Consider the following 16,397-nt stretch of genomic DNA (forward strand, 5'->3'; position numbering starts at 1 on the left):
AGTTTTTATTTCTTCTCCATGGATTTTAATACCTACTCCGAATTTTTCTTTAGTTTCCTTTACTGCTTGCTCAATATACAGATAGAATAACGTCGGGGAGAGACTACAGCCCTGTCTTAATCCCTTCCCAACGACTGCTTCCCTTTCATGCCCCTCGAATCTTATAACTGCCATCTGCTTTCTGTACAAATTGTAAATAGCCTTTCGCTCCCTGTATTTTACCCCTGCCACCTTCAGAATTTGAAAGAGAGTATTCCAGTCAAGTTATTTTTTATAGTCACAAGTTTTCAGTAAGCTTTGAAATATGAGTCAACGAATGCTTTATTTATGAAATGATTTAAACGTACATTGTTATGTAAATTCCAACAATTACGAACAAAACTTTTAAAAAAATTGAGTGTGCAAGGTGCAGTCGCTTAGAGATATAATTCACTGTGGCAAGTGCTGCCTCACAGGGCGTAGCCGACGTCAGAGGCTGGGGTGGATGCGAAGTTGGCCGAGGTGAAGGCGGCCGCGGTGGTGGGGGCGGCGCTGGTGAGCCCCAGGTAGCCGTCCAGCCAGGCGGCGATGCGCGGCAGGTTGTCGGTGCTCCACTCCGCCTCCTCGCGGATGGTCCGCAGAGCGTCTTCCAGCAGCATCTCCGCCGGCCCGAACTGGCCCACGCGCGAAACGTACAGCTGCGACACCTGCGCAAGCACACCTTGCGTCACCTATCGCCTCTTCCCCAATCCACTCCGGCAAAGTAACTGCCTGTTCCCTGAAAATCTTCCGTAAATAGCAATAGACGACAAGAGAAGTGAAGAACCAAGTTGTAAAACTTGTTAAATTTCATGGTTGTTCTGGAATGACGGTTTGTTTCAGTAGACACGTCCTTCTATTATTAATACCAGTCTAAAAGGAATCAATTAATTCTGAGAAAGTATGGGCACTATTTCAGCATTGCGGATTGCCTAGGCATCAACTTTTTGTCATTTAATGCTCCTAACTCTACATCCTCAACCACTATATGCTAAGAGGTTTCTTGGGTGTCCTCACACATGTAGTTCAAACTAGGCTGTTATACATTCTGATGTCATACTGTAACAACAACGACTCTGTACTATTGTACATATAAGTAATACTTTTCATCTGATATTACGATAAACTTCTGTAATTGATGTTCTGATTTCATTTCTTTTTGTTTCATGCCATTATGTAAATAAGTTTCAACGTGAATATTAATTTTTATGTCAAATGTCAAGTAATATTGTGATAGAATTGAAATGTAACAAATGTTGAAACTGTTGTAAGATGTTTAAAATTGTATCTGTGCGTCTGGTCCATACGTAGGCAATGTGTTAGGATATGTAGAATGCAAAGCCTCAGGTGAATACCCGGTCTGTCAAGGAGCGGTAAAAGGTGGATGGCAGGCGAGCGCGGGAAAATGCACTGCACGGCACAACTGGCACAGTAGTAGCTGGAGTTTGGCACTGGTTTGAGTAATACCTTCTGGAGCGAGGAGGCTCTCCTGGAAGACATAGCTTCACTGAGCCTCGGGTACGCCGTTCCAGCGCACACACAGCATGCCAAAATTCCATAGGCACTAAATGGAAAAGTATTGCGACGCTAAGAAGAATTAAAGTGCCGATACGTCAAGAGCCATAGCTGTGGTTGTATGTGTGCTCTGTGCCTCGCCATCCTGCCGCCCGCCAACCGCCGCATCGATACTAGCTGGTTGAAACTTTTAGTACTGTATTCGTATGGATCAGAGAGTGAACTGTGTTTGTTTGGTGCAATAATAACCTAAATTTTACGATAACTTTTGCATCATTGAATTATCCTCACAACTAAACTAGACAGGGTCCTTTCCAAACGTTGTGCAATCCGAGTGTCCCGAAATGAAAATTAAAAATTGTGTTAATAATAATTATTTGCAGAACTAGCTATATTAGAATGGTGTTTAAAGAAATGTTTTGTTAATGAACCAGTAAATGAATAACTAAGGTCTAACGAAATCGAAAGACAACTTTAGTATTGATATAGCAATGAAGTTTATTATTTCGAGACAGATTTAAAGGCATTTAAATGAGCAGAAAATAAGATGAAAAGAGTAGTAATTTATATACTGGAAATCTTGAATGAATAATAAATTCAGTAATCTTTTTTTTTTTTTAATACAGCGATCATAACAGTTTCAGGGGCCCCCCTTCATTCATTTGAATTCTGAAGTGTTCTAAATTGGTTTGACCAGCAAAAGTTAAAGTCAATATAAAAGTCAAAATTTATCAGTGTTTTATCTTTATCAAAATTGATATTTTGTGTATGGCATGAAAGTACAATTTCTAGGGTAACCTATGCCAGATTTCAATCAGATTAATAGACAGTATAAAGTTTTGTAGTAAACATTACAGTGTAGTATTATGTATTCATGATCTTCGATTTCAGCACAGAACGTGAAATTATCAGTTCAGTAGATTTTTCTGGTTCTAAAATTCTACTATATTATGCAGTGTTATAACTTGTTGTTTTGCATGAATATATACCAACTTGTACAGGGAAGGAACTCAGTTGATGCCTAATTAGGCTGGCTACCGTATTATTGTCACATTGATAGTATCTTCTAGTTTGCTTTTGATCCATCCTGACGTGTGATTGCATTTCGAACTTACTTGACGGATCATTGTTATTACAGAGCGGATTTAAGTCTGATTTGCCGCCATTCAGTTACACGCGGTCGATATCTAAGCGAAAATCCTTTCTCATAAGGTGAATCCCGCTCACTTACCATAGCACATGCTTTAACGAGTACTGTGTCAGGGATTACAATACTTGTACACTTTTTAATGTAAAGTAGAGCAAAAGGAAAAAGAGAGAGAGAGAGAGAAAAGAAAACTGTAATATTAGCTTCTTTGTTACTTCAGATTGTTGCCACTCATCTAGGCTTACTTAAATGGTTGTACTGTATATGGTCATTATTTGTTTGATTGTTGTAATACGACGTCCACCTGCCATACTCTTGTGACATTTCATTTTGTGATGGTTGTGTAACTGATCAACTGTATTCAGTCAAAAAGTACGCCAGAAAGCAAGTGAATTGCAACAGAGCTAGCCACAGGCAGGCAAGAGTGCTAGGCATTGTGAAGTGAAACACGGAAAACAGGCGACATCCTGGAATAGAGCACAGAGTCCGCTGTTCGAGCACAGGACGGGGCAGCATGCCCTGAGTCATGAGGGCAGCCACCGCCTGAGCGGAGAGCCGCCCACTCGCTGGAGGTCACAGCCGCCTCTATGGTATCGTCAGCTGCACTGACATGGTACAGGTAGAGACGTCGCTAACAGCAGCATTGGAGTGACGCCACGCTCGGTCCCAATCGTTGCGCTGTCAGCAGTACCTAACATCTATTGTTTTGCATGAGAGGCAACTGGACGCCTCAATCGAGTTGTTCCTAATGTACTGTGACCAACGGCCCGAATAAAGCAGGTAATTAAACAAATCTACTGTCATCCTGATGTCTCATTTCACTCTCCATGGGTGACAATCCATGGCTCATTTAGCACTGGCGTCATATCATTGACGTCGCCTTCTTAGAGCAACATCTGAACCTACAATCTACAGTATGGTGAGTCCAAGAAATGTTGGTCATGGAGAAATAATTTGATGGTCGTGCATTTTGTAGAGTAGACTTTATTGCGAGCAGAGAACCAGTGATTTGATCTAGTTTTAGAGGTAATAGAAGTTAGTTAGTGCCTATTAGATGTGTACAATGTAATCCTGAGGGTCACTCAGCGCGATGTACAGAATCAGTTCCAGTAAAATGTTATACATGTAATCATTAGGGGAGTATGGCTAGGAAATGCCAGGAGTATAATTAGATGTAAAAATTAACGTATTTTGTTTACCTGTCTTGTGAATGTTAGTTCTCAAGATGAGTGTTGTCAAGGACAAAGTTTGGACCGAACCTGAGACGCAAGGTGTCTCAGAGCCGGAAGCAGTATGCATGTTATCATAAAAAGTAGTGACAATTAACGTGGATAATACAGAACTGCATTGGTTGCTAGAATCGCAATCGTCACAACGTGGTGTAGTTTTGTCAGTCGCAAGTTTAACTGCTCCCTTGTCTGGTAAGGCAACCGACGATGTGCAGGCCTTTGTGGGAGAACGTGGAAATCTGGCTGAGGTGGAAGATTGGTCTGATAAGGGATTGTTGAGCGCTGCAAAATTTAGACTAACAGAGGAAGCTAAAACTTACATAGGGTATACAGAAGCTCTTAAGGAAGCCACAATATTCGAAGAATTTAAAAAAGGTTAATTCAGAGATATTCGAAAAGAAACAATACCAGACACTGTAGGGGAACAATTAGAAGTAATAACTAAGAGAAATATGGAAACTGTGGAACAATTTGCGCACAGGATAAGGAAAATTAATGGATGTACTAATGAATTAGAGCAGGATGCTGCAGTCAATGACATTATTTAGCTAGAAGCCGAGCAGAGGGCGCTCCACGCTTTTTTAAGAAGGTTGCATGCAGAACTGTCAAGATGTGTAAGGACAGGGGGCCTGACGGATTTGCGCACAGCAGTGCTGTTAGCTATAAAGTGCGAGGAGATCGCTTTGTCGACTGTAATGCAGGGTAAACTGACAATATGTGAAGCTAGTATAAAATGTTTCAGATGTAGACGAGTGGGGCATGTGTCGCCAGCCTCAGGGTGATGTGAATAAAGTAAGAGGAAGTGACAGAAGTAAAGGACCGGGGAAGAATAACGTGTTAAACGCCAAGGGGACCCCAGGTACACCTATGGTCATTCCCTGTAAGGCTTGATGCTACAAACTCGTATGCAGAGGTGGACTGTGCGACAAGAAGAACAGTAGGAAAAAGGGTTGCAGGGTATTATTGGACACAGAAGCGCATATGATGGTCGCCAGTAAGTACCTGGTGGAACATAAGCAATGGGACTCACCTCAGTATAGATTGCGTGGAGTGCGGGATAAAGATGTCACACTATTATGATGGGTGTACCTACACTTTTACCTAGATACGGTTCAATTTAAGCAATGTGTAGAGATTGTGTCTCACATGAGTGAGGGCTACGACGTGACTAACAGACCATGCGGCATTAAATGGCTGTGGGGGTTGAACGATTCTTCTAGTAGGTTGACGCGATGGGCAGACTAAGTGAATCTGATTTTTAAGACACGCATAAACTTGAGAAGAAGCACGGAAACGCAGATAGCTTAAGTAGAAAAGTGTCAGTATTACACACTGGGAGTAATGAGCATAAGGAATGGCAAAATGCACAGAGATCGGATGACAAATGTGAGCAACATTTTAAGCAGTGACAATTTTGTATGCAGGATGGGCTGCTATGCAGAGGGACTAAATTGGGACAGTGGTCAGTGCTAACAGAGAAGCTAAGGAATAGAGTGCTACAAGAAGCTCATGATCACATAATAGCGGGTCATGGAGTTTGAAGATCTACTAAAAGAAGTGTGGCAGAAATATATTGATGGAGTACAAGGCAGACGGACGTAAACCAGTGTGTGCGGAATTGAATACAGTGCGCACAGAGAGCGGATTTGTGTCGAATAAGAGTACCATCGCAGAGGTTACCTGAAATATTAGCACCATTCAGTAATACACCTGTAGGGAATAAGTATGAACTCGTAGTCATAGATCATTTTCAGGACACGTAGAAATGGTAGCGATGCCAAACCAGCAGGCAGCAACAGTGGCGAAAGAACTTGTAAATAACTGGAAACTGGAGTGGCTGAAACGATAGTAACAGACCAGGGAACGAACTTCATGTCATATCTATTCAAGCAATTGTGTAAGTTACTGAATGTGAAAAAGTTAAGGACGAATCCTCTCCATCCATAAGCCAATGGAAGAACTTAAAGGGTACATAGGACAATCGACAAGATACCTAGATATTACGTTGACTTACATCACACCAACTGAAATGCCTATTTTTAGCATGTCGTTTCTTCCTGCAACTCAAAACAGCATACGAATACAGGATTATCGCCTTAAGTAGTAGTAAATGGTCGCAAAATGCCATCACCGTTCGACGTATTGGAAACGTACAAAGGGAAGACTGGGGAGTCTGTTAAAGAATCTGCCAAGTTGAATAAGGAAATTTGGAATAGAGTACATAAGGCAAATACATAAGCGCTGGAGAAACAGAAAGAAGCAGTGGGCCGTACAGCAAGAATGCCACAGTATAACGTTGGCAGTGGGCGATGCTGTTAACTTCGTAGACACCGAAGGGTAAGACAAGGAATTTTTTTGCAAAGTATCAGGGGCCATGCCACGTGGTAGAGACTACATCGCCAATAAATGACAAGATTCAATTGCTGATGAGAAGGACAGTTGTGCATGTAAGGCTGTTGAAATCTTTTCAAGGTTCAAATGGTTCAAATGGCTCTGAGCACTTTGGGACTTAACTTCTGAGGTCATCAGTCCCCTAGAACTTAGAACTACTTAAACCTAACTAACCTAAGGACATCACACACATCCATGCCCGAGGCAGGATTCGAACCTGCGACCGTAGCGGTCACGCGGTTCCAAACTAAAGCGCTTAGATCTGCACGATCACACCGGCCGGCTCTTTTCAAGGGAGTGCGGAAGTTATTCCATGGATACGAGACGCAGACCAGAATGGGAAAGTGAGGAGAAAGATATCGGAAGATAAAGAAGAGGTTGTGAATGAAACAGTAACGAGGAACCCTTATGGAGTAAGGCCTAGGAGAGAGTCATTTAATGTTTTTTTATGGTTAGGTATAGATTTAGTGTAAATAGTGTTAAGCAGCTACGTAGCAGCAACGAATTTAAAGAGGAGGAAAGTGATAGATATTCCTGCCCCGAAGGTAAGTGGAAGAGAAGGGGAGATTATGAAGCTCATAGCGGGACTACTGTTCTTCGTCGGCATAGAAGCATTGCGGAACCAGCACCTCGAAGGGGAAGTGCTGGTCGCAACGCAGAAGGACGTAGTGACCATCAGCCATCGCTGGGTGATACATGTGGTATTCAACGCATGGGAGATGCGAAACGAGGTGTAGAGATTAGTAGAAGTATTCGACAATTTCAGTCAGGGAACGAAAATGCACGGGATACTCAAAGGAAGTGGCCGGGTATGTGAGAGAGTACACTGAGCGTACGAGAAATAAGGAGCGAGACGACCCAAGTACGTGAAGGAAGAGAGGTTGGATCGACGCTGGAGATCGGCTTATGAAAACAAAATTTGGTACTGCTGATAAGAAAACATTCGAAGCTTGAACAACACCGTAGAAGACATTAAGCAGTCAGCAAAAGGGAACAAAGCAGCAGGTAGGCAAGGCTGTTATGGTTTGCGAAGCAATCTTTGTCAAGTTCTTCACGATGCTCTGACATGTATTTCAATGGTATGTATGGTTGTTTGTAAAGTTACTCTTTGACTTCATTTCTATGATTAACGCTAGTACCGCCTACTGACTTGTTTAAGTCTTAGATAGCTTAATCACCACATTCAGTTTGACACTTGTTTCTTTCGAACTACAATGGCACTGTCAACTAAGATCCGTGTGATATTCATTCTATGTGCTCATTTTCACGAATTTCTATACAAAGTTAGATTTAAATGTAAGTATGATACTAACTGAAATTCTGTATTGGGACACTGAGCTGCATATTTATGTTATTATGTACATATTTTATATCGTTAATTTCCTTGTGCATTTTATTCCACATCTTCATTCTGATGAAATTCTGAAACGAGTAACGCTTAATACAGAGTTGTGCGATCAAGACCTTTATATACTTCAAAGTTGTACCGAACCCTGAACCGACTGCAAGCGAATATTTCAGCGTTACTGTAGGTCTGTTTCAGCAAGGCATTTGAAAAACTGAGTTCCATATCTTATCCTTGTAACTGAAACTGTCAGTTTCCATCACAGTGCACTGAAGTGGTTCAACAGCTGTCTAAGAAACAGGCACCAGTGAACTGCTTGTGGAATGGTGAACAGCTTGTGGAGCGGAAAAATCGTCATTCGAAACTAGACTTCATGTGTCCCTCAGGGTTCAGTCCTTGGTGTTTACTTTTGTCCTTGATCTTCAATAGGACAACACCACCCAGTATGAGTGCCACACATAACAATATTGCTTCTACGATCTTTAGGAAGTATCTCGACTTCAGCATAGGCATTTACAATGGGACTTCAACGGAATCATGTGTGACTCAAATATCACCAAAAGTAGATCAGTGAGTATTTCCGTGAAGCACTTCCTCCCATAAACCTTCCTTGTGCCCAGTTATCTTATCAAAAAATAGTAAACCAACTTAGAATAATCCTGGATGAAAATACAAATTACGCGTAACTTATTATGACAGCAAACAGGATATCGATCTCTTCTCTAATCGTAATTCAAAATTTTCTGAACATATAAAAAATTTTTGTTATTTATCCTGCCGAATTGTTACTAATGTAATATAGTTCCTCCTTGTTTCCTCCATTGGTACATTATTTTTCTTCCAAAGCAAAAGAATCTTCACCTCGTCTAGTCCACAGTTCCTAGTTTTGACAGTAAGTTTGTCACTTGTCTCATGTCCGCTGCTCCTTAAAATTCCATCTTACTTTAGTGTATCCTCAGTCCATATTCTATATTTATTAGACCGTTCACCTCACTAAGCTGTTCGTATTGTACTTCGTAAATTTCACAGAAGGTAGCAGTGTCATCACCGAATCTTTTCAATGATATCATTTCACGTTCAATTGTAATTTCACATCTGGATCTTTGTGTTTTTTCCTTCACTGCTTCTTCGATACACTAGCTGAACAGTACAGGAGAAAGACTACATCCCCGCCTTACGCCATGCTCTCCTCGTCTTCCATTCTTATTGTTGTCTCTTGTATTTGTACTTATTATATTAATCCCCGTCGTTACCTACACAATATCTCTTTTTGTAAACTCCAAACAAATTCCACCGCTTTTGGTTGTTGATCTTTTTTGTATGTTGACAAATTCATCAAAGTCTGGCTTCATAATCATGAGCAACGTCAGAGCTGCCTGTCTGGTGCCTTTACCTCCCTGAAAGCCAAACTGATCCTTATCTAACAGTTCCTCAACTCTCTTTTTCATTCTTTATGCTCTCATGGTCAGCAGTTTAGATGCCTCAGCTGTAAAGCTGGTCATGCTACAATTCTCGCACTTTGGTTCTGTTTGAATCGTATTCTTGCAGACGTCTGGATGGTATGCCTGCAGACTGTGCACAGTGACATGAATAATAATTTAGTTGCGACTTCTCTCAGTGCACAGAACTGTTATCTATTCAATCTTCCTTGTTTGATTTCATCTATTCCAAAGTTCTGTCAGTCTCTGACTCTAATAGTGGATCTTGTATGTTCCCCAAATATAAGCCCATTGGTCTTGGTATAGAGCCGAAAATCAAAAACAACAAAATTCGTCTCGTGTGTGTGTGTGTGTGTGTGTGTGTGTGATTTCCTAAGGGACCAAACTGCACAATACTTAAAATAACATATGGGGCGGGATGGGCAGCGCAAACCGTGCCATGGCGCCTCAAACCATGTTGCCACTCCGCGCGGCTCACCTCATGTGAGATTTGGACATTTCATACTGTATATGTTCATACTGTCTTTACTCTAAACTTGACATATAATTTTAGTTTCAAATATCTTTGATTGTGGTTCTGTAGGTCAGCTTAAAGTTTCGATGAGTTAACGTAATACTCTCCCCAGTGTCTGCCATTTGTCCAGACCAGAAGTCCAAGTTCTCAACAAATTCATTCGTACCATGACTCTTACTGCACCATTGTCAGACCATACACGTAATACGAATACTTTTTTACGTTTCTCTGTTTTATTAAACTTCGTCAACAGTGTCCTCACTGTTAAGTGTCAATGCGCTACTTTCTAATCAGACTTTGGTAGTCACACGGGAATCGGCGGTGGAACACTGTTATTTGGAGAACAATGACTGAAGATTTCACATGTTTTACAATTTACAATCTATTTGTATCGTAGTTCCAAGGGAATAGGGTTAACGTTAGTTTTAGGTCTCTCTCTTTATCTCAAAAGTATTTAAGTTTTGCTACAAGTAGTATGGATCGAAACTGAATGCAATGGATTTAAACTGACTTAGAAAACATTTGCTTTTCGTGTCAGCACAATAGTCTTATTAGCTAATGCATATATATTCAGTCGTAGTAGTACATAATATGACAAATAAAAACCTGACTGATCAAATCTGTGTGCCAGAACGGTACTCGGACCCTGTCCCATGTTTCGTAGAGGTGTATCTTAAAAATCCGATTTTTTTAAAAAATTGGATAAGTCGTTAGCTTAACTATCCAAGAAAACGCTGTCAAAATTTCAAAGCGAAATTCGCATTCGTTTAGATTATATGAGCATAGAACCGAGTGCACATCGGGTAGAGGCTCGAAATTCTTCCAATATATGAAGATTTATCAAGGGATGAATTACTGGAGAGATGTTTAGGTGGCCACACACAAAATGCGAATTAAAGTTTTAATTCCACTATTTGGTGAGTAGCTCTTAAACACTTTCACTCCGCACTAAAAGTCGTTGCAATGCCATCGTATTTAGCAGCGGGCTTGTTCAGTGAAGGAAATTCATCCCTTCTGATAGTCATGAACGAGGCAGGAATTGTAGTAGGCACGCAAGGCTTTAATTATGCCGAACAAATGGATAACCAGCGCGTGAGCCGGCAGAATAAACGCAGTTCGTTGCAATCGAAGGAAGGTCGGAAAGCTCGGAAATCACAGCTGCAAGTGCAAAGCGAAGCCTATGAAGAAGAAGGGGGATTACTATATGGTGCTGGAATCGCAGATTAATCGGTAAGCATAATACATTATTGTTAACTTCCTTGAATTTCTAGTTTCCGAGAATTTATTTTTCAAACGCGTTTATCTCGAAATGTCTTTTTTCACATTTGAGTGCAGTCTGACTCAAAAAGTAGAGAACCGATCATTATGAAAATTGACAGTATGGTTCTTTATAAAATTACGAATCATACGAACCAACTTGTGAGACGATATCATGATTTTAGGGGTATTTTTCTTATCATAAGTAGAGAAAATATCATGAAAATCGAAGTAAATTGTTCCAACTCCTGCGAAATTTTTATTCTTCATTATTTTCACTTGCATTGAGGTTCATATTCTTAGAAAATAAGTTATTAATGTAAAATTAGAACCTTTTTGCCTTCAGATTAAAATCGGAATGGCTACACTGAACGCAACTGTAGAACTATACTCACAACCTTCAGCGGACATCACAGAGTAACTTGGTTATTTTTGACTGAAATTATTCAAAATAATTCCCAAAACCTGTTCGAAATATGAATAAAATGATGTCAAAATTTGATTAAATTCTAATTAATTCTTCCCATCAAAAAAATCCCAAAAATCAGTGTCAAATAGCCTCCAGCCTCCTAATGTGGTCCCCCCCCCCCCCCCTTAAGCATAGATTGGAGCCAATGCGACTACAAAACAGATGAGATTAAGGGAAACTATGGAAAGCTTAATTCTGATATGCCAGATGGGGATGAGACTCAAGCACATTCACCCAGAATGCGAGTTCAAAACTTATCACAGGACCACGTCGGCCGGTGGCAAGTCTACATTATATGTACGAGTGTCAGCATATAATGGTACCAAAGACGGGGAACCATAGTTTCAAATGTTTAGTTCTTTATACAATCTTTTGAAACTGCCCTTAAAGCTTCACAACATTGCAGTACATAACTTAAATTAACTAAAATGGCTTATTTCTTTGTCAAATATTACATTTGTCTCATGGCAGGAAAGAGGGTTTCACGGCCTTTCAACAGTGGCATGATTCCTGAGGTGTTAGGAAAAGACACAGCCAGTGGAATAAACCCATCTCTACCAATCATCGAACCCCGGAATAGTGATCCTCCAACCAGGTGTTTTACCTACTAAACCACTGATTCATTTACCCAATACTTCTGTGACAGAAAATTCTGTATCGCAACACACAGAATCAATTAATGGAGTGAAACAGACAGTCCACAGATTTTCAGCCATTAGTAGTACTCACTGTCCTAAGAATTTTCTCCTGTCTCTCTAAATGTATTGAGGATTGCTTCACTAGACCAAGCGTAGAAAGGAGTAATCAAGCCACCCTAGGCTCAAAGAAGTGCGTGTAAGTACGAGTGTCGATAACCTGTACTAGATCCTGAGGCACTATTCCTCGAATTAAAAATAAATATATAAATCCGTTATGAAATTGAAACCGCTAATAATGTTGTTGCTGTTGTTGTTGTTGTCTTCAGTCCTGAGACTGGTTTGATGCAGCTCTCCATGCTACTCAATCCTGTGCAAGCTTCTTCATCTCCCAGTACTTAATGCAACCTACATCCTTCTGAATCTGCTTGGTGTGTTCATCTCTACGATTTTTACCCTCCATGCTGCCCTCCAACACTAAATTTGTGATCCCTTGATGCCTCAGAACATGTTCTACCAACCGGTCCCTTCTTCTTGTCAAGTTGTGCCACAAACTCCTCTTCTCCCCAATTCTATTCAATACCTCCTCACTAGTTATGTGATCTACCCATCTAATCTTCAGCATTCTTCTGTAGCACCACATTTCGAAAGCTTCTATTCTATTCTTGTCCAAACTATTTATCGTCCATGCTTCACTTCCATACATGGCTATACTCCATACAAATACTTTCAGAAATGACTTCCTGACACTTAAATCTATACTCGATGTTAACAAATTTCTCTTCTTCAGAAACGCTTTCCTTGCCATTGCCAGTCTATATTTTATATACTCTCTACTTCGACCATCATCAGTTATTTTGCTCCCCAAGTAGCAAAACACCTTTACTACTTTAAGTGTCTCATTTCCGCTAGTAATACGAGTTCATTATATGTTGTCAAATACGGCTTGGTGTGTGTATGACGGTGATGTAGGGCGGAGGGTACGTGTATCTTTGATCTTTCCCAGGTTCCAATGTAAATTGAATTCATACCAGCTCTATTCGGTCATTTAAGCTGCTACGGTTTTAGGAATCTTTCTTATCGTTGACTGTATGCATGAGAAAGCCAGAGTCACTAGATTTGCATCTCATGTCTAAATCTGTTGCAATATGCGGAGGCACTCAGTAATAATTAAATGTGCAAAACAGTATATTATATTAATATTTAATAGTATTTCCAATAAACAGCTGTTACAGAAACATTAGCAATGGGCCCCCAAATGTGGCGTAAAACGGTACACCGCGATTCTCAGTCCCTCTTGTCATCTAATGTTGTAATTTCCATGTCGAGACCTCCCTATTATACTTCGGTAAAATGATTTTAGAGCACACTGTGAATTTGACTCTTCAGCATATTACTCGCTGTTATCGGAAATACACTGACGGAAAAAAATCGTGACACCAGAAAATAATTAATATAGAGTTACGAAATTTCTGGAATACATTTGTCTAGGTGACATATTTAAGTGATTAACATTGCAAGATCACAGGTTAATGTAAGCGTGAGATAAGCCATTGCAATGTGAAATTCTGGTACATTAATTACCGGCGTAACTGCCAAAATGTTGAATGCAAGTGAACGTGCATTCATTTTGCTGTACAGTGCCGAATGTCAGTTTGTGTGATGGCGTTCCTTGCTTGTTGGACTCGTTCGGTCATTACAGGGTCGGTTAATGCTGTTTGCGGATGACGGCAGAGTTGTCTTCCGATGATGTCCCAAATATGCTCGACGGGAGACAGATTTAGTGATCGAGGAAAGCCAAGACTGCTGTCGACACTCTGTAGGGCATGAAGGTTGCACAGGCGGTATGAGGGCGCGCGTTATCTGGTTGGAAAGAACCCACTGTTCATGAATGGCAGCACAACAGGTCGAGTCACCAGACTGACGTACAAATTTGCAGTCAGGGAGCTCGGGATTACCACGAGAGTGCTCCAATGTCACACGAAATCGAACTCCAGACCACAACCACAGGTGTACGACCAATGTCTCCAGCACGCAGGCAGGTTGGTTGCAGGCCCTCAACTGGCCAACTCCTGACCAACAAACGGCCATCACTGGCACTGAGGCACAACCAGCTTTCATCAGAAAGAAACGATAGATATCCACCTTTCACTCCAATGAGCTCTCGCTTGACACCACTCAAGTCGAAAATGGCAGTGGTTTGGGGTCACTGGAATGCACGTTATAGGTCGTCTGGCTCGGGGCTGTCCTTGTCTACATCTAAATCTACATGATTACTCTGCAATTCACATTTAAGAGGTTGGCAGAGGGTTCATCGAACCACAGTCATACTGTCTCTGTACCATTCCACTCCCGAACAGCGCGCGGGAAAAACGAACACCTAAACCTTTCTGCTCGAGCTCTGATTTCTCTTATTTTATTTTGATGATCATTGCTACCTATGTACGTTGGGCTCAACATAATATTTTCGCATTCGGAAGAGAAAGTTGGTGACTGAAATTTCGTAAATAGATCTCGCCGCGACGAAAAACGTCTTTGCTTTAATGACTTCCATCCCAACTCGCGTATCATATCTGCCACACTCTCTCCCCTCTTACGTGATAATACAAAACGAGCTGCCCTTTTTGCACCCTTTCGATGTCCTTCGTCAATCCCACCTGGTAAGGACCCCACACCGCGCAGCAATATTCTAACAGAGGACGAACGAGTGTAGTGTACGCTGTCTCTTTAGTGGACTTGTTGCATCTTCTAAGTGTCCTGCCAATGAAACGCAACCTTTGGCTCGCCTTCCCCACAATATTATCTATGTGGTCTTTCCAACTGAAGTTGTTCGTAATTTTAACACCCAGGTACTTAGTTGAATTGACAGCCTCGAGAATTGTACTATTTATCGAGTAATCGAGTGCCAACGGATTTCTTTTGGAACTCATGTGGATCACATCACACTTTTCGTTATTTAGCGTCAACTGCCACCTGCCACACCATACAGCAATCTTTTCTAAATCGCTTTGCAACTGATACTGGTCTTCTGATGACCTTACTAGACGGTAAATTACAGCATCATCTCCGAACAACCTAAGATTTATATGAATCAGGAACAGTAGAGGTCCCAGGATGCTTTCCTGGTATTGCTTCAATTTTACTCGATGATTTGCCGTGTATTACAACGAACTGCGAACTGCGAACTGACAGAGAATCACGAATCCAGTCGCACAACTGAGACGATACCCCATAGGCCCGCAGCTTGATTAAAAGTCGCTTGTGAGGAACGGTGTCAAAAGCTTTCCGTAAATCTAGAAATACGGAATCAACTTGAGATCCCCTGTTGTAACAGTTCGTTGTGTCACTGTGGTGTCAACTGCTGCTGAAATTGCTGCTGCAGATGCAGTATGATGCGACAGAGACGTACGCCGAACACGGTGTTCTTCTATCCCGGTAGTGCCCCGCGGCACTACCGAAATCGGCTTTTTTGCGACCGTATATTCTCGTGACCCCGCTGCCAGCAATCATATACAGTGGCTACATTCCTGCTGAGTCCAGCTTCTCTTAGTCCTGATACTCGACCTCGTTCCAACTCTGTAAGGTGATGATAATGGCGTCTTTCTCATCTTAGACATTCTTGACTTACATCACGACCGTCACAGCGCCTATTTAAATCAAACTTTGTTTCTGTCCTGATAGTGGCGCTACTAGCGCCACTCTTATGGTACTGGCGCGTAATCTGAGAAGACATCATCTTTCACATGTTGACACACGCCTACCAACTTTCGTTTATCTGGCACACTCGTTCTTCATGTTGAGATTTTTTCCGCTAGTGTAGTACAAATATTTTATGAAATTTCCCCCACAGCGCATGGAAAATAATGTTTCATGTGTCGATCTTTTCATTTTGCAGCAGTCACTTTAACAAGCATTCGAATTTCTGTTTTATTATGGTAATTACTTACATCTATTTCATCTCTGCGACACGATCTTGTCACAAGCATCAAAGTAGTCTCGCCTCTGAAATACGAATGAAGTGAATATTTGTCTGAATCCTGCAATTAAACACGGAACCCTCTTTCGCTTCCGTCCATACATTTAAACAGTTCTGTGGAATTGTGGCACTGCTCCCAGCAGTTAGCTGGGTAGGGCAGCAGCTGCTATCGACAAGAGACTGTGGGCTTCTAACGAACGGTGCGATCAATTAAAAACACACTGTGTCTGTCTGGTGCAGCCGAACGGAAGGGCTGTCGGCGGAAGCGCTATTGTCTGATGACCCGCTATTGCAAGTGACGTACTAATATCGTTTTTTTGTTTGAGAAACGGATTTAAAAAATATATTGTTTTATCTTATGAGTGGCAGTTTTCGTCCATGAAAACTGCAGACAGTACATAGGATAAACACTCGTTCAAACATTGAAACTAATCATTTTTATGGTCTGAAAACGAAAATACT

The 16,397-nt window shown here is 41.3% G+C and overlaps 1 protein-coding gene across 1 annotated transcript in view; it reads right to left on the reverse strand.

Moving 5' to 3' along the window:
• Positions 1-303: 303 nt before the first annotated feature.
• The window catches only part of LOC124789873 (aminopeptidase N-like), a 244,663-nt gene continuing 228,569 nt past the window's right edge, over positions 304-16,397 (reverse strand). Inside the window, exon 17 of the mRNA XM_047257391.1 lies at positions 304-686. Within this exon, the coding sequence (XP_047113347.1) occupies positions 450-686 (237 nt within the window). The 3' untranslated portion in view covers positions 304-449. The remainder of the gene's footprint in view (positions 687-16,397) is intronic.

The sequence above is a fragment of the Schistocerca piceifrons genome, chromosome 1 (assembly GCF_021461385.2).
Source record: "Schistocerca piceifrons isolate TAMUIC-IGC-003096 chromosome 1, iqSchPice1.1, whole genome shotgun sequence".
Classification (NCBI taxonomy): Eukaryota; Metazoa; Arthropoda; class Insecta; order Orthoptera; family Acrididae; genus Schistocerca; species Schistocerca piceifrons.